The sequence below is a fragment of the Marmota monax genome, unplaced genomic scaffold, assembly GCF_021218885.2.
Source record: "Marmota monax isolate L192 unplaced genomic scaffold, Marmota_monax_Labrador192_F-V1.1 WCK01_AAM20220418_F8-fsc00012, whole genome shotgun sequence".
In the NCBI taxonomy this organism is placed as follows: Eukaryota; Metazoa; Chordata; class Mammalia; order Rodentia; family Sciuridae; genus Marmota; species Marmota monax.
This window is the reverse complement of record NW_026695227.1, coordinates 10,227,133-10,247,122: the sequence shown is the minus strand read 5'-3', so window position 1 is coordinate 10,247,122 and position 19,990 is coordinate 10,227,133. Positions and strand designations below refer to the sequence as shown.

At 34.9% G+C, this 19,990-nt stretch overlaps 1 protein-coding gene across 1 annotated transcript in view; it reads right to left on the bottom strand.

The window, feature by feature from the left end:
- The window catches only part of Etnk1 (ethanolamine kinase 1), a 63,303-nt gene extending 44,324 nt beyond the window's left edge, over nt 1-18,979 (bottom strand). The window contains exons 1-2 of the mRNA XM_046435721.2: nt 18,556-18,979; nt 1,236-1,495 (exon numbers count right to left, since the gene is read on the bottom strand). Of these exons, the coding sequence (XP_046291677.1) occupies nt 1,236-1,495; nt 18,556-18,711 (416 nt within the window). The 5' untranslated portion in view covers nt 18,712-18,979. The remainder of the gene's footprint in view (nt 1-1,235; nt 1,496-18,555) is intronic.
- Between the last annotated feature and the right edge of the window lie 1,011 nt (nt 18,980-19,990).

The window sequence follows — 19,990 nt, the reverse complement described above, 5'->3', positions numbered from 1 at the left end:
TAAGAGGAGCCCTTGAGTTCAAGCAGGAAATTTGAAACAAGCCTATGCAACATAGCTAGATCCCATCTCAAAAAAAAAAAAAAAAAAAAACAGGCACACACCTGTAATCCCAGCTACCCAGGAGACTAAGGGAGGAGAATCTCAAGTATGAAGCCAACCTGGGCAACTTAGGGAGACCCCATCTCAAAATAAAAGGAAAATAAGAACAAGCACAAATTTATTAATCAGAATCCTTCAACACATCTAAAAGAGAATATACTTGATGGCTAATACCTAGGATTTGAATAACTTTCTATGACAAATTATTTTATTAGCTGATATGGGTTACCCAATAAACAAATGATACTGATCCATTCAATTTTTATCAGTGTGTTAATTCAGCACTTCTTAAAGCATGCCCCTGATACCCAAGATCTTTCAGGATGTTAATAACTTTCTTTCATAAGACACTTACCATCCTTACTCTCATTCTTTCAAAGTATACAGTATTGTTTGGGAAGCTACCTGACATATGATAATGTCATTATACTGATGTTTAACAGGATGTCCACCAGACATTCTTGTGTTCTAAAAACTTTAAGTATTTTGAATATAGTAAATACTGATAAATATAAATAAAACATTAAAATAAAAGCTGTTGTATTACTCAGTAACTTTTCAGAGTTATAAAAAATTGCTAAGAAAAAAATGAGAACTATGAACCTGCTACTTTAAAATCAAACCCATTTTCTAGAGTTTAAGAGCATCAAGTGAATTTTTAAAGATGATTTTAGAAAAATCATCAAATATATTAGAAAAATCATAAAATATATATATATCAAATACATACATTTTCTTTATAGCAAATCTAAGATACTGAGTTCAATAATGAACAACTTAATAGCAAAAAGGGGATAACAATTAATAGACATTTATTAAGAACTATGAAAACATGAGCAATTAAGTAATAAGTAGCTTAAAATAAGAAATTTGCAACCCTTCAATTTCAAACATTTCTTTAAAAAACTAAGGGAAAGCCCTGACCCTACATCAATTAATCAAAAATCTCTTGTAGTCCTTTTGTGTAGTCAAAAATGAGAATTCTTAAGAAAAGACACAAACAAAAATAGCTCTAAAGAGTAAACCAAGAGTAAACCAAATAATAGCTCAAAGAAAGAAAAGTAGTTTTAAAAAATATTTTCTTAAGTGCTTTTAACATTCCTTTTCAAAGGAAAAATTTAGAAAAAGATATGTACCTGAAAATGGCTGGATTGCAGACATGCTTTGGATCCAATGCTTCTCCCTGTATAAATTCATAGCATAGTCCATTGTTGAAGGTACAATAGAGTTGTGGTGCGCAGCCATGAGCCTGCAACACTCGAAAACTCTTCACTTCTTCATCTCGATCAACTAACAACTCAGTTTTATTGCCATAAATTCTCACCAGGACTACGTCTTCCATGGTATTACCCACGTAACAGCCAATAAGTTTATTTGTGATTCCATCTGTGAAGAGCTGTCAGAAAAAGAAAAACATGGGGGGGAAAAAACAATTACATGTTTTATAAAATGGAATGCAAGATAACCTGAATATAACGAATAAATAAAAAGAAAAACAAAACACTAGGGGTTGCAGGCATAGCTCAGCAGTAGAGCAGGTACTTTGCAAGTGTAAGATGCTGGGTTCAATATCCAGCACCCGGGAGGAAAAAAGAAAAACACCTACTTCTTGATATAAAAGAATCTTTGGGTCTGACAATGTATTAGGCAGATTTTTTGATACCCTGACTCAAAAAAAAAAAAAAAAAAAAATTGAGTACAATGATATACACCTATAGTCCCAGCTATTCAGGAAGCTCAAGCAGGAGGATCACTTGAGCCCAAGGGTTCAAAGCTAGCCTGGGCAACATAGCAAGACCCCACTTCAATCAACCAAACTGTATTGAAAAGCATGTTGTTTTTATTACAATGCCATATCAATTCACACATGCTATTCTGTAACTTCTTCATGCATCATATAGAAAAATATTTTAACTATTGTTATAAAGACTGAGAACTATTTAACATTTTGAAATGCTTATCATAAATGACAGTCTAGGCTCCTCAAATACAAGAAATTTCCATGTTTTCTATATCTTCACAGCAAATAGTAGGTCCTTAATAGTTAAACACTAGAAGCCACAGTTATCAACATTAATGTCTTCATCTACCTTATAAAAATTACATGTTCATCAAATGTTTCAGGCAGTAATAGTTTAGAGGATGAGATGCAGATCCAGACCATTTGAGTCTGAATGCCAGCTCTGCTACCTACAAACTGAGTAACCTCAGACAAGCCACTTGACCTCTATGTATGCCATCTCCTCATATGTAAAATCTGTATATTAGACTATACTTTGTAGCAATGATTCAAAGATTAATGAGTTAATATACATGAAAGCACTTAGAACAGTGCTCCACACAAAGAAAGCTCTTAAACATAGCTAACTATATACTAAGATTTTTAACACGATTGTAAAGAAATTCATGATGAAATCATAAAGCAGTGATAATTAAGATAAACTCAATATTACAACAATATTTGAAAACAATTATTTCCAAAATATTTCTCTAAAGAAAGTTTAAATCCATGCACCAGGCCCTGGGTTTAATCCCTAGCACCACAAAAAAAAGGGGGAGGAGGAAAAACAAAACTTATATCAACATAGTCAATAAATATTAACTATCATTGCTTCTGAGAAAATTCTTTTCATACCTAAAGAAGTAAAAAGCCTTTACTCTCAAAATGCCATTCAACATTGTTCTCTCAAATTAGCGCTATCCTATATATATTTGCTTTTGTAAGGCTAGTTATATTTTTAAACTTTAATCCCTAAAATTCATACTACTAGTCAGTGAATTTTGCTCCTAATCACCTCTAATACTTAGTTTAAAAAATTTTTGAGATGGGGTCTCACTATGTTGCCCAGATGGGTCTGAAACTACAGGGCTCAAATAATCCTCCCTCCTCAGCCTCTGAGTAGGTGGGAACTACAGGTACACCCACTGTGCCTAGCCTTAGTTTAAATATTAACAACATTTAAATACCAGGTAAATAATGTATTCTAAATTTGTTCTCTGTTTTATCTTACCACATATTTTTTAAAATAACATGTATATTTGTTAAAAACAGAATTTAAACTTAACTTTTTACAGACTCCAAAAACGAGAATACCTTTAAATTTGTTTTGGTTTTTTTTTTTTTTTTTTTTTTTTTTTTTTTGCTTAATATTAATACAGGTATCACTTACTATGAAAAATGGCAATTAAAATCAATTAAGAATTTATCCTCACCAGGCCTGATGGCATACTTTTAACCCAGCCTACTCAGCCTGCTGTTGCAGGAGGATCCCAAATCTGAGGCCAGCCTCAACAACTTAGTGAGATCCTGTCTTAGAAAAATTTTTTTAAATGTTGAAAGGGGCTGGGATGTATGTAGCTCAGTAGAAGAGTGCTTGCCCTAGCTTATGTGAGGTCCTGGGTTCAATCTCCAGTACTCCTCTAACTTTTTTAAAATAAAAAAGTATCCTGCATTTTCTATGAACTATACTTCATAATATCCATGTAGCCCTAATTTATAAGAAGAGTTCTCTAACAAAGAATACCAACCGACAAATGTGGAAGAAATAACAGAAGCAGAAAAATCAATATTTTACAATGAAAACATTTTGTTTCCAATGAAACAACTGTTCAGGCAACAATCTTTAATCTTTAATTGCCTTTAGGTAAAAGACTGATAGGGAACTTTATGATAGGAAACGTCACCTCCTGAACTCACTAAACAAACATGTCACACTGCTTCACATGATACAAATATGAAATACACTGTACCATCCATGACCTGGAATTGAATCAAGCTTCTAGATCTTTGGGGATATGGGGCAAATATACAGATTAAGGAAACACCACAAAGAATCACAACAAAAAACATACAAATCCAGAATGTAGATCTGGCTATGCAAATGAATCACCAATAGTTAATGGCATAAGCTAGAATATGACTTTAAAGAAACTTAAGAAACATTAACAACCAATGAAATGTATAGATTTAGTTTGTTTTCTAATTCAAACAAGTAAGTGTCAAAATATTTTTGAGGTAACTGGGGAGATTTGATTATGGACTGCCTACTAAAGGATGCCTACAAATTATTGCTAATTTTATTCAGTGTGACACAATAGCACTGTGATTTTGTAAGAAAACATCTAAGTTTTGTTGTTGTTGTTGTTGTTTCTTTCTTTCTTTTTTCTTTTTTTTTTTTTTTTAACTCTGGGCCTCCCACATGCTAGGCAGGTACCTACTGAGCTACATCCCAAGCCATCTGATGTTACTCTTATTTCAACAGATGCAGAAAAAAGATTTGACAAAATATGCACCCTTTCATGTTCAAAACACTAGAAAAACTAGGGATAGTAGCAACATATCTCAACACTGTAAAAGCTATATGTTAAACCCAAAGCCAGTATCATTATAAATGGAAAAAAAAAAAAATGGAAGCATTCCCTCTAAAAACTGGAACAAGACAGGGATGTCCTCTTTCAGCGATTCTATTTAATATGATTCTTGAAACTCTGGCCAGAGAAATTCGACAAAAGAAATTAAAGGGATATGAATATGAACAGAAAAACAAAAACTCAAACTATCATTATTTGCCCAGGACATGATTCTATACTTATAGGATCCAAAAAACTTCCACCAGAAAACTTCGATTTAATAAATGAATTCAGCAAAGTAGCAGGATGTAAAATCAATATCCATAAATCAAACGCATTTTTATACATCATTGATGAATCCTCTCAAAGAGAAATTAGGAAAACCACCGCATTCACAACAGCCTCAAAAAAATAAAATAAAATACTTGGGAATCAATTTAACAAAAGAGGTGAAAGACCTCTACAAGGAAAACTACAGAACACAAAAGAAAGAAATTGAACAAGACTTACAGTGATGCAACAACATCAATGTTTATAACAATACAATTCAATTTATACATCAATGTTTATAGCAATAAAATTTACAATAGCTAAATTGTGAAACCAACCTAGACGCCCTTCAGAAGAAGGAATGGATAAAGAAAATGTGGTATACATACAGAATGGAATATTATTCAGCATTAAAAGAAAATAAAATCATGGCATTTGCAAGTAAATGAATGGATTATATAATGCTAAGTCAATTTAGCCAATCCCAAAAAACCAAATGCCAAATGTTTTCTCTGATTTAAGGATGCTGATTCACAATGGGGGTGGGGGGGAGAGATTAGATGAATTCTAGATAGGGCAAAGGGGAAAAGGGGAGAGAGGAGAATGGAGGAGGCAAGGGGGTAGGTAAGACAGTGGAATGAGATGGACATCATTACCCTCAGTACATGTATGAAGACACAAATGGTGTGATTCTACTTTGTGTACAACCCAGAGATATGAAAATTATGCTCTATATGTGTAATATGAATTGCAATGTATTCTGCTGTCATACATATATAACAAATTAAAATTTAAAAATCTTAAAAATTAAATCTGAGTTTTTTGTTTGTTTTGTTTGTTTTTGGTGGTACTAGAGATGGAACTCTGGGCCCCCCACATGCTACACAGGCACCCTACTACTATGGTACATCCCCAGCCCTTTGTTTTTATTTTTTACAAATGAATATTAGAATACAGGAAGGCAGTTACTTGGGATCTGAGATTTGCTTCAAAATACTTCAAATGGGCAGGTGAGGTGGTGCACACCTGAATTCCAGCGGCTCAGGAGGCTGAAACAGGAGGATGGGGAGTTCAAAGCCAGCCTCAGCAACAGTGAGGTGCTAAACAACTCAGTGAGACCCTGTCTATAAATAAAATACAAAATAGGGCTGTGGATATGGCTCAGTGTCCCTGAGTTCAATCCTTGGTACCAAAATAAAAATAAAAATAAAATACTTCAAATGGGTTAAAAAAACAAATGAATCAAATGTGGATTTTGGATAATGAGTATATGAATATTCAATTCATTCTCTCTGAGCATGTTAGGAAATTATATTTTTAACTTTTATGATATAACTAATCAAAGCAGTGAGAAATTCCTTAAAATTTCCATTGGAGAATTACATAATATAACAATAAGTTCATAAGCATAAGTATAAATTCCTAAACAAATAAATAAAACATGAAGATAGATTAAAAAAGCAAGAGAAAAAAAGTTAAAAGATCCAAGTGGTAAGAGACTGAAAAATAGATTTGGCGATACATCTCACTTACTTTTAGACACTAATTTCTTTCTCCTTCCCTTCCCAGCCAAGTTTCTTGAAAGAGATTTTATATTCAATGCTTCTGCTTTCAAAGCTACCATCTGCTTTTTTGTTTTGGTATGTGGCACATGGTTTTAAAAAGTTAACTAGCACTGAAAGTTTGATAGTAATCAACAGTGGAACTAATTCAAACTATTTTCAACTCCCATAGTATTTAACTCCTATTTTTAGATATCGTTCTTAAATTGCTTTTTTATATCAAAGTATATACATTATCTAAGGGATTCTTATAAGACAGCTTTCTTGTACCAACTACACACACACACACACACACACACACATATCCCTATCCTCATTTACCCACAGGTATAAGAGGTATAAGTATATTTCACTTTTTGCTTTATCCATCTTTAATAACACTACTACATATACAACCATCCAAAAACCCCAACATGAAGTGTACTATATATTTCATTTCCTGGATGGTTTATTTCCTCTTTAATAATTGCCTTGTTTTCTTATTTGCTTTCTTTTACATATCCTATTTTGTACTCCCGTTAGTAGTGTTTTTTTTTTTTAGCTAAATGAATGGAATAGGAATACAAATGGGCAAAGCTTTGATATCTCCACAGCATACACAAAGACATGTAGACATGCACTACACTATCACCACATCTGTTCTCATCTGTTTTACATATTGGACTTTGACATGTGATTTTATTCAAAGAAGAGCCTAAAAAAGTTGAGGATTGGGGATTTAGTCCAGTGGTAGAGAGCCTGCCTACCATACATAAGGCCATATGTACAAAGCCCTATGTTGGGGTGGGGATGGGGGATAAAGCTTCAGCTGACAGAAAACTTCCAAGATAGATAATCTGCAAAGGAAAAAAAAAAAAGAATATGAGGGTCAAAATTTTTCCCAAAAATTTGATGAAAAATTCTAATCTCAAGGATCTAAGAAAGAAGCTTGACAAGACTGTAGCCCAAAAAACATGAAGAAAACTACATAAGCACGCCATAATAAAATTTCTAAATATCAGATACCAATCCCTTTTTTTTTCCTGGTACTGGGATCAGGAGTAGCCCACTGAATTACATTCCCAGGTCTTTTTATTTTTCATTTTGAAACAAGGTCTCCTTAAATTGCTACGGCTAGCCTTGAACTTGTGCTCCTCCTTCCTCCTGGGATTACAAGCAAATGCCACTGCACCAGTCCATTCATTCCTTCATCCACAGAGACAAAAATCAGGCAATCTTCCTTCAATCTTCTCTCTTCATCCACATACCTAAAAAGTTTCCTATATACTTCTTGAATCCTCTTCTCTTTTTCTTTTTTTTTTTTTTAAATATTTGTTTATTTATTTATTAGGTGTAGATAGACACAACATAATGACTTCAATTTTATGTGGTGCTGAGGATAGAACCAGGGTCCTGCCCGTGCTAGGCGAGCACTCTACCGCTGAGCCAAAATCCCAGCCCCCCTCTTCTCTTTTTCCATCCCCACTCCCACCCTAATTAGGATTTTGTAAATATCCCATTTATAGTACTATGTAAGTCTCATTTCCAGTTTATCCATCTCTCCCCAAGGAGGGAAACAAAATTCATTCTCTACACTGCCACCACAATATATCTAAAGTAAAATTAGGAACATAATTGTTGGAAACCTTGAAGTGGCTCCACACTGCTTAAGGGATAAATTCCAAACTCCTCAGGGTAGCAAGTTCCTTGCTATCTCTCACCCTATCTAGCAATCTGACAAACTTTTCCTTCCTTTGCTTGACCTGATTAACTCATTATTAACTTCCTTGAAAATTTTAACACAGTACTTACTTCTTCTAGGAGGCAGGCCCTAAGTTTGTATAAGGCATAAATAATTCTCAGTGCTTGCTAGTACCCAACCCATTGCATTTCCTAAATTGTACTATAATTGCTTAACTATATTTACCATATCATATTACAATGTGAATTCCTCCGAGATTTGGAAAACATCAAAAGAAGGAAAAAGGAAGGACACAAATAGAAACATAAACAGATGGGATAAATAGGAAAAAAAAAAACAGTAAAGGGAAAAAAATTATGTAAGTAATTAAATGAAGAACTCAATAACTCAATTAAAATACTAGTAAATGATGCTTTACAAAAGACATGCAAAATGAAAACTGATACAGCTATACCACATCAGACAGATCTTAACAAAATGACATAAAAAGGGACATATCAATACAGCTTCAAAATAGATCTAGCAAAAACTGATAGAACTAAATGAATCCCCAATAATTGCTGGAAACTTGAGCATACTGCTTAAGACCTGATTTTCAAAAAGAAAAAAAAAAAAAAAAAAACAGCCATATCTAACAACAGAATATACATTCTTTTGAAGGCTGCATAAAATGCTACCAAAATGAACTACAGGCTTGAATACTGAATAAGCCTCAATTAAAAAATTGGTATTTTCACAAATAGTGGGTATGAGCTAGACAACAACAGTGGATGTGGCTAGACAGCAACAACACACATACAAAATAAAAAAGGTGAAGATGATAAATTTTGGTTTTATCACTTTTTAAAAATTTTTTAAAACTTTTATAAATCACAAATTCATTGGAAATGATTTGAATGCACATTTAAGTAAACTGTGATACAAGAAAAATCACAATGGGAATTAGAAAACATTTTTAATTGAATGATAATGAATACATATTATCAAGCAAGTGGCATCTGTTGTCCATTATCAGTCAGGAGCAGAATAAGTATGTCAGTCCACTATATCTTGGTATCTGAATCACCAAGGAAAAAAAACAATGAGCAGTAAAGCACTGCTTTACTCACAAAAAGAAGAGACAGAGCAAGACCAGCTTCAGTAGGGGCTATCAGTCCCCCATAGCTAACAGATTTCACAGAACCATATGCAGACAACTGATCTGTACACCCTCCTCTTATGCTTGAGCAAAAGGACTTCATCATCTCCCACAGAGGTCAGACACAGTAGTGAAGTTGGCCAGGTGACATGTGACATACATCTTAAGCAGAACAAAGGAGTACACACAGAGTCTGAAGCAGGGAAAGATATTGCCACATAATGTGACAAGTTCAGAACAAGCTGTGAGGACACTCTCTTGGTAAGGAAGTGTTTCAGGATCATGGTACATTCTTTTATATTGGGGAGGGGGGTAACTAAAGACTGAACCCAGCAGCACTCTACCACTGAGCTATATTCTCAATCCTTTTATTTTTCACTTTTGAGACAGGGTCTTGTTAAGTTGTGGAAGTTGGACTTGACCTTGTGATCCTCCTGCCTAAACCTCCAAGTCACTGGGATTATAAGTGTACCATCTCACTCATTCTTTATCTTTTTTTTTTTTTTAGTTGTAGATGGACACAATATCTTTATTTTTATGTGGTACTAGGGATCGAACCCAGGGCCTCACGTATGCAAGGCAAGCACTCTACCACTAAGCTACAGCCCTCATGTTCCATTCTTATGTTTTAAAAGACTATAAAGCCTGCACAAGAGACTTTAGCCTTTCTCAACACATATCAAAACTTGTGAGTACTTATAAATAATATATCAGAAATTTAAAAGATAAAATTATCAGATGCTGGGAGGGCAGCTCAGTAGTATGGTACATGCCTAGTATGAGTATGGCCTTGGATTCAGTCCCTAGTACCTACCCTGCAACATACACACAAAGGCAAAAAATTAGTAATCTAGGCTTCCAGCTAAAAAGAAACCTAGAAAAATAAAAGGTCACTAACATTCAAAGATTAGGGCTAGGCATGGTGGCTTCTACCTATAATCCCAGCCACTTGAGGCTGAGGCAGGAGGACAGAAAGTTCAAGGATAAAATTTAGCAAAACCCTGTCTCAAAAAACTAAAAACTTTAGGATTGGGATGTAGCTCAGTGGCAGAGCACCCCTGGATTCAATTCACATTACCATTGATTAATTAATTAATTAATTAATAAGGTTAGAAAGGAAATAATAGAGAGCAAAATTATCAAATAGGAAAACTAAAGTTAAAAACTATTGATTGAAAAAAATCAATAAATTGCAAAAACAGATCAATAAAGTTAAAAACTTCTTAGCGAAATTTATCAAAACAAAAAAAAGTTAACAATAAAGAAGTAGACTTCATTACAGATCCTAAACATATATTATTAAAAACAACTCTTCCAAAAAACAGGAAAAGAAACACCTTCCAACTTGATACCAAAACTTGGTCAAGGACATTATAATAAGGGAAAAATTATAGATTAATCCAGTTCATATATACAGTTGTAAAACTGCTAAAATACTAACAATTGATATTGTGATATATCAAAAACTACTTCACAACCAACGGGGTTTACCGCAGGAATGCAAAGGTTATTAACATTCAAATTTTTAAATCAATGCAACTTACTTCAATAAGAGAAAATTGGATACTCTATATTTAATCTAGGAGCTACTGTAAAGATATTTTGTAGAGTAATTAATAACTATAATTAGGTGACATAAGATGTAGGAGATTATGCTCAGCAACACGGATGGGCCTCATCCAATCAGTTGAAGGGCCACAGAAGCAAAATAGGTTGTCTTGAAGAAATTCTGTTTAAAGACTCCTATCTGAGGATTTCCACTCTTCTGGCCTGCCCTAATATCAGACTTGCCAACTACCAAAACTGTACAAGCCAATTTTTATTTATTTATTTATTTATTTATTTATTTATTTATTTATTTGATTTTGAATCTCTGGAGAACCCTTATGGATACAATTTATAATCTTTAAATTCCACTGAAAATTTATACTATGGATACACTTAGAATATTTATCCATATTTTACCTATCACAGTGGTTTGATAGAATAACCCCCCCCAAAAAAAATAAAAATGGCTTCAATGATGTTTAAAAAAAAATGGGGTTGATTAGTATCTATAATGAGCCAAGAAAGTATCTGTTTTTATTTTGCAGGGTTTTGAAAATACTAGACAAAAACTCAACTACTAACCTACATATCTTCAGCCCAAAGATGTTTTATTAAAAAAAAAAAAAAGATTTAGGATAATTTATTATATATACAAAAGAAATGTTGTTATATTTACTGATATTTATGAACAGATAGGTGCCCAACTAAATCTGTAATTTACTTAGTATTTTAGAAAGACAAAAGAAATTGTTTACAAAATACCTTTGAGGTATATGATTTAAAGTTGAAGGATTTAGAATTTTTAAATTAATTTATTTCTTCTAATTAGGTATATATGACAGCAGAATGCATTTTGAGTCATTGTACACAACTGCAGCACAACTTTTCAATTCTGTTTGTGCACAATGTAGCGTCGCATCATATGTGCAGTCACACGTGTACCTAGGGTAATGATGTCCATCTCATTCCACCATCTTTCCTGCCCCTATGCCCCCTTCCCCACCTCCCCTTTGCCCAATCAAAATTCCTCCATTTTTCCATGCCTCCCCCCATTATGGATCAGCAGAAGGATTTGGAATTTTTACTTTTCATTTTATAGCCTTGAATTATTAAGGGCATGTGTTTGTCTTTTTAACAAAAATTAATATGCTTAGATAAAATACATGTATTTCTACTTCTTTACAGGCTAGAAGTTAAAAACCCAGTGTTATTGTTTTTCCTAGTGGTGCTGGGGAATGAACCCAAGGATTTAGGCATGTTAGACAAGTATTTTACCACTGAATTACATCCCCAGACTGCAATGTCATTTTAAGAACTAAGTCATGTGGTATTTAACATGATTGAATACATCTGCAGCTACCAAAAATTAGAGTCAACACCATACAAACATGGGAAAATGTTTATGAAAGGCCAGTGAAAAAAATGAATACAAAATTGTACATATAATTACAAATATACAAAATGTTTCAGAAAAGAACAGAACATAACAACATTTGAGAACAGAATAGAGAATAGACAATAGGAAGCATTTTTTCCTTCTATTCAAAGTTTTAATCCTGTTATATATATTTTTTAAATATTTTTTAGTTGTGGATGGACACAATAACTTAATTTTATTTTTATGTGGTGCTGAGGATCAAACTCCGTGCCTCACACATGGTGGGCAAGCAACTCAACCACTGAGCCACAACCCCAGGCCCTGCAATATATCTTTTCATTAAAACAAAATGATTTTGTTTTTGCATAGTCTCTTATAAAAGGATCTTAACACATTTTGGCATATTATTTTCTCAGAGAATTTATTTGTGAAAAATTACTACTACAAAACGTTCTATCTTGTTTAAAGAAAGAAAACCAATTTTGTGGTTACCACTAGAGGGAGACCAAGGAGGGAAACGGAGATACTCTGAGAATACTAGAAACATTTTCTTTCCCAGGGTTGAGGTTAACATAGGTACAACTTATGTTTCATGAATATTTCTCAATGTTTGTTTACCTCATAATTTTAAAAGTGATATTAAATTTTCATTTATAGTCAATCTGGTACATCAAAGAATAAGTAATACCCTACAAAGCAAAATCAAGAAAAACAACCAGCCTGGGGTTGTAGCCCAGTAGTAGTTTGCCTATTAAGTGAAAGGCCCTGGTTTCAATCCCCAATATAAGACTTAACAAATCATAGATTATATTTTTCTTGTCAAGTTTTCTATTACTTCCCTATCTTTGCTACTCATGAAACACACACAGAAACCCATTCCTTAAATCTTCCCTCTTTCCTCACCTGCAAGAAGTCCCACATTTATTTTCTAAAATGTCAGATCTGTCTTTTATTTCCATCTAAGGCTACTATCCTAATACAGCTTGTCTGGACTGACACATAACCTCTCAGGTTTTTCTCCCTGAAAAATTATTGTGTCCATCCACAACTAAATAGCCCAGATACTTGGGCTAGTCTTCTACTCCTGGACTCAAGGGCTTCTCCTGCCTGCCTCTCAGACTCCAAAGTAGCTGGAGCTATGGGCACTCTACACCACACACACCAGCTACACTTTTTTTAAACCAGCACAACAGGAAGAAATACATTTAACAACTGATGTAATACAAAGATAATTTTATATAAAACTGAAAGAAGTTAAACCAAACAATACTTACTTTAATATCTGCAAGGCTTTCTGATGTATCCTATCTTATTCTAAATCATCTTTTTAAACTGTAGTAGTCTCAATCTACTATATTAATATGGCATCCTATGGTAATCATCATTTTAAAATCCATGTTCTTATGTTCAATTTTTTGGGGGGAGTGGGGGGGGGTGCTACTGGGGATTAAACCCAGGGTGTTTAACCACTGATTGACAACCCCAGCCTTTTTTATTTTGAGACAGGGTCTCATTAAGTTGAGCCTTGCTAAATTGCTGACGCTGACTTTGAACTTGTGATCCTCCTACCTCAGCCTTCTGATCACTGGGATTACAGGTATGGGCCACCATGCCTGGCCTCAAAACCCTTGTTCTAATTAACCACTAATTCCCCAATTCCAAGAATTATACTTCCAGACTCCCTAATGAAATTTATCCTCCCAGCTGAGAAGGTTTTGGCTTTACTGGGGAGTGGGGATCTAGCCCATTCAGATTACAGGTGACAAGAGGAGGCCAATAATGTCAAAGACTGGCAAAACAAGCTACAGATGAAGATTTTGGGAAGTATAATATCTGCACCTTCAGAAATAGCACTGAAGCTTTTTTTTTTTTTTTTTAACTAGTGTCAAGAAAGAAAATACAAGCTCTCTTAGCTATACAAATATAGTATTTGTTACCATCCACCCTAATACTTTATTATCCTGAGACACCAAAACCAGGGAATAGGGAATAGAAAAACTGGATTTAACCACTGATATTAAGTTACACTGAAAATACTCAAGTATGGCCAAAAGAACAGTACACTTTATAAATATGTTCTTATGGGCTGGGGTTGTGGCTCAATGGTAGAGCGCTCGCTTAGCACGTGCAAGGCGCTAGATTCGATCCTCAGCAACACATACAAATAAATAAATAAAATAAAGGTATTGTGTCCAACTACAACTAAAAAAAAAATACTTAAAAAATGTTCTTATGTAATCTTTGCATATGAAAACATTTGAATATTCATGTAAAAAGGACTTTTATTGTATTTTCTTATTTGTCTTTCCCTTCCCCATCAAATTGGGAATTTCAAAAAACAGATATTTTTAATTTAAGAATTCTAATATATAGTAGGTACTCAATAAAAATAATTTTCTTGAGACTATTTATTGCCCCCTCACAACCACCTGCAGAGGTAGAGGATGTTATTGAGTCCATTTTACAGTCAAAGATACTGAAGCTTAGGAAAGTTAAATCAAGTACTGAGTCTAGACTCAAAATTAGCATTACATTCAAACTCCATTCTCTTTACCACTATTAAAATTTTGCTATTGAAAACTTAAATGGAAGGGCTGGGCATGTGGCTCAAGCGGTAGCACACTCGCCTGGCATGCGTGCGGCCCGGGTTCGATCCTCAGCACCACATATAAACAAAGATGTTGTGTCCGCCGAAAACTAAAAAATAAATAAAATATTTTTAAAAAATTAAATGGATAAAATGTACCTTAATAGTAAGCAATCTCACTGGGATCCTAAGCAGAAATAAACATTAGTTTTACAATGTTACATAATATTGGTTTTACTAATCTAGCAAACCTTTGCCATTATGTCCTATAGGTACCAAGATCATGAAAAAATTTACAGAGATGAGTCAATGAGAAAAATAACATTGGTCAATATGGCAAACAGAAAGATCCTAAAACAACATACAGTAAGAATTTATCAACATTTTTACAAGGAAAAATAATTTTAAGAGTATCATAAGAATTATTCTGTTACTGTCAAGTGTAGTGGTACACTCCTATAGTCCCAAGGAATCTAGAAGCTAAGGCAGGACAATTTTAAATTGAAGGCCAGCTTGGGCAACTTAGCAAGACTTTGTCTCAAAATTATTTTTAAAAAATTATAAAAAGGATTGGGGACGTAGCTCAGTAGTAGAACATCCCTGGGTTCGATTTCCAGTACCCAAAAAAAAGAATTATTTTGTTGAACCTAAGAGACTTGATTCTTTTTTTCCTTTATACAATGACTACCCAAAGAAAGAAATGCAGAAAAGTCAAAAATCCAAACTCAGGTAAGTAAAGGAAAGAGTTTTTACATAAGAAAAGGAATCACTATCTTAAAGGAAAGTTGAAATAATCCCTTTTCTAAAATAGTGACATATAGGGGAAGAGGAATGCAAATTTACGCTCAAGGAAACTTTAAAAAAAAGCCGTTTTTTCCCCTTAAGAAATTAATTTTATACAGACCTGGCTTCCTTGCCTTAATCATAATGTATCAACATAACCTTTTCTTGGTCAAAGAGCAGTAATTCATAAAATGGGTTCTTATTCCAGATTTGCCATTTACAAACCACAAGTTCAGTTTCATTATCTAAAATACACATTAACAATATTTGTATACATCCACCTCAGTGGGCAGTTGAGAAAGAGCATGTTAAAGTGTTCTATAAACAATAAAGTATTATTAAATACAAAGCATGATGGCTGATATTATTGTCTTAGATCCTTATTCCAGATACTACAATCCAAAAGTCAAAATCCACCTTTTATACTTTACTCTTGTAAAGACAGAAATTCTATCCAAAAATGAGATTTATTATTCCATGTACCCATAGTTTGAGCAAAGATTAGGCCTTGCATCATTTTGACTGCATTCAAATCTTTTTTTTTTTTTTTTTTTTGCTTCTTTCTGGAATTTCTGATAGTTTAGTTATTAGGATTGTTCTGGATAGTCCAGTCTGCAGAACTAGTTTACAAACTAAGTATTACTTTCTACAGAAAGTTTCTAAAGTAGTTTAAAACATTTTAAATGCACACCACACAAAAAAAAATTTATATATATTTTTTAATTATTTTGGAAAAAAATGGGCTAGAGCTGGAAGTACAGCTCAGTAATAAGCACTTGTTTAGCACGCACAAGGTCCTGGATTTGATCTTCAACACAGGAAGAAAAAAAAAAAACAGAAAAACCACAGGCTATATTACTGATACCCAACTGTCCTAAAATTACATTATAATCAGTTGATTATGTGATACACGCTTCCTCTTCTGAAATATGAGGTCTGATTTTTGACCTTATACTTCAAGGAAAATAAAATCTCAAAAGAAAATATTCCCAATGAAATTGACTAAAGAAATCCTGAAGCATCATTAAAGTAGGAGTTGCAATGACCTACAATGTGAGAAAGCAGATCTACTGAGTTAACAGATGAACAGTGATCAATTCATCTTATGGATGTCCCAGCTTCTTAACCAAATGCTTTACTTGCATGTGGAAGGAATGTATTTCTAATAATCATCCTTAGAACAAAACAAGCCATAGTGTTTACCATCACTTATAAATAATTATATTAGAAGATGAAATTATGAATCTAATAATTTAGATTCATAATTTAGAAGATCTAAGCTAAAAGTTGCCATAGCAAAAACAAGATTCAATTGTAATTAGTTACTTTCCAACAATCAAAGTCAGTTTCATGTTACAATCACCTTTCCTCTTTTTTGTTTACCTATACCTTAGCTTTATTTCACCAAGTTTCACCTAAAAAAAGAAATCTTATCTATCTAATATCATTTTGATTTGGGCAATTTTTTTTTTAAATATATCACTCTGGCACAGAGCACTTCACCATAGCTATTACTATTCTTTAGACAAATACACCAAAGGAAATTTCAACCTTCAAAACTTTCAATTTTAAAGTCACTATTTAAAAAGTTAACATGATTTGCCAGTACTAGAGTTTATAAGAAATAGCACTGCCTTTAATAAAAGATATTTAATTTACAATTGCCATAAAATATATCATTTTAATAAATTTTAAAAACTTCTAAAATAAACTAAAAAGAAGTTAATATATAACAAGCATATATGAGAGCTATGTGGTAAAGCACTTGCCTAAAACGCTTTCTGCATAGCATTCATAAGGCCCTAGGTTCAATCACCAGCACCACAAAAAATTAAAAAAAAAAAAAAAAAGAAGTTTTAATATGGAAGACATTTCCTTAAAGGAAATATGTGAGTTTTTTTTACTTATATACAAAAATCATTTTGGATTCACTATTCATTTATACTTGGACAAAAAAATACTCCCTTAAAAATTTCGCAATTCTTTGTCTAACTTTTCTTCTGAAACATATGGTTCCTTTTAATCTGCTCAAAACTCTCCTAGGCAATAAGAACTGAAACTAAAACTTATGAAAGCCCAAGCGTTAGGAACCATTCTTGGAACTAGTCACTGATCATATTTTTATTTATCTTTGTATAGGTAGCTAGCTCCTTTAGCTAAGAATTATATCGATAAACATCTCTGAATATTCAAATTCAACAATTTATTGCATGCAGTCATCAAAATGAAGCAGATGATTTGGCAATTCAAATAAATATTCTTACATTATTGCTCAGATCTAAAAACCCCAAATATCACAGCTTTTAAATTATTGATTAATTTTAATTTGCAAGGAAAAAGGACAAAAGGAGCTTCATTTTCAGGTAAAATATCCTAAAATTCAAACTGTAAATACTAAAAACAAATCATTGAAAATAAATGTTACATGTAGGAAATGGTATCTCCCACGTTATTAGAAAACTCCTAGATTCTTAGGGAATTCTTTCGGTTTTTTTGTCTATGAACACAGTGGTTCAGGAAAGGGAAATATTCCCAAACCACTGCTCATTCTAACATCAAATATTAGGCAACATTAAATATATAAATTTAGAAATAAAAATTCAAACAAAATAATGTACACAGTGCCACTAAAAATCAGATCTAGAATGCATGACCATGGTTATTACTCTGGAATTGAGAATTTTCGCCAATCTGAAGACTGGGGAAGATAAATGCAGGATAAAGCATTAAAGGGAGTAAATCGCGGGGGAAGGGAGGAAAAGATCAGAGAGGATTAATTACTGCATTATTTATGGGAGGAGGTTGCTTGAAACGACAGACGAGGACCCGATGCAAGAGGAATGAAAAAGGTTCATTTTGCAGAGAGAATGGTCAGGGGAGTGGGAGGAGGGGCAAACTATGAACAGGAATCTTCCCGGTGTGGAAAGGGTGCGTCACTTACGTAGCGGCTTCGAGAAAAAGAAAAATTGCTCTCAGGGCAATCTTAATAAGCAAAGATGAAGAAAAGGGGAGTGTGACCTTCCTAGGTGTGATGGAAGAAATACAGGGTCACTTCCCAAAAGCCTGGGAAAGAGATGTTCCGAGGGTCCTAGGGATATGCGAAAACCTCCAGGGCCGCATCAGGGATGTGAGAAATCAGGGCTGCGGTGTGGGCGTTACCTGCAGGGTCACCTCCTGAGGGTCCCAATGCGGCCGCAGGTGTTGCAGGAGGCTCAGGGCCCCTTCCCGGCAGCGCTGTTCTTCCTGATCTTGAACCGTGACGTTCAGCTTGGGCACCTCCGGAGAGCCGGGTGGGACGTGGATGTAATTGGCCATGGCCCAGGCGACGGCGGAGACTACCACAACGACGACGGCGACGGCGACCACGAGAACGGCGGGCGCCGACAGGCTGGTGGTTCCTTCCGTCCCGGGGCGCCCTCGCGGGAGGGCTGGGGGCGCTCGAACGGACGGGAGGGCGGTAGGAGAAAGGCTGGAGGCGACACTATCGCCGACCGGGGTCTGGACAGCTGCTGAACTGAGCCCGGGCCGCTCACGGGGAAAATTCCTCTGCGATCCACCGCGGTCGACCGCGGAGGCTGCCGGGACTGGCCTGACGCTGGCGTCACGCCCGGGGCGGAGCCTCCGCTGCGTCAGGAGCCAGCTGGGTTTCTAACCTCCGGCACAATGGGATGGCTGCTCCGCCCCAGGGTCTCAAGCCGCGGAGATGGCACGAGGCCCCCAGAGCGCTGTTAGTCTGGAATACACCGGGCTTCTCCCCCCACCCCCCCTCGGCAGGAGTCGGAGCCCTGCCAAACCCTGCAAGGCCTTAAAGCTTTGGTTCCCCAGATCAGGAGGGTCATGAGGGTTTGAGGGGTGTTAGGGCTGAGGGTTTGAGGGGTGGGGGCGGGGGCAGCAAGGGACACGTCCTGAAATAACCCCAGGATAAGGCTGTGAACTTGGCCTGAGTCTAGGCAGACTGGGTTAATTTGGTCGTTTTGATCCTGGAGCTGCTGTGTACTTGGGATCACATAGTTTGCGTTAGCAGCTGATTTCCCATTGGCAGCGTATGGAGATCACAATATTAGGGACAGATTTAGTTAAGATATTTGGGTAAACAACTACAACATTTAAAGTGTTATATATAGTGTCAGATGTTTGACCATACTGAGAGTTATTCAAAGTCTGGAAGAACAGGTTATTGTCTGGGATGAAGATGAAAGGGATAGAAGGAAAATTCGTTTTGAGATTCAGCAACTCTAAGACTGTCGTGGCATCCCTGAGTGGGTCCTGAAAGCTCGCAGAATGCTACCATGAAACCTTTAGTGTCAGTATCATTCAACAGCTATATCTCCTAGTAAAGGAACGCTGGAAACGGGATAACCTACAAGTAATGTGAAAGGACTTAACTAGTTTTATTTTATGATGGAATAAAGTAGACTAGGATTTGATTTCAGACTTTGACCTTAGTTCACGGTGGATACATTTGTTAGTAGTAAATTAAACCCCTAACTGGACTCAATTACCATTCAAAATGTTTATCTCATTGGCAAAAATTTATATTCTGATTGTCAAAAAAAGAACCTACTTACCTTCGTAATTCACAAAACAAATACTT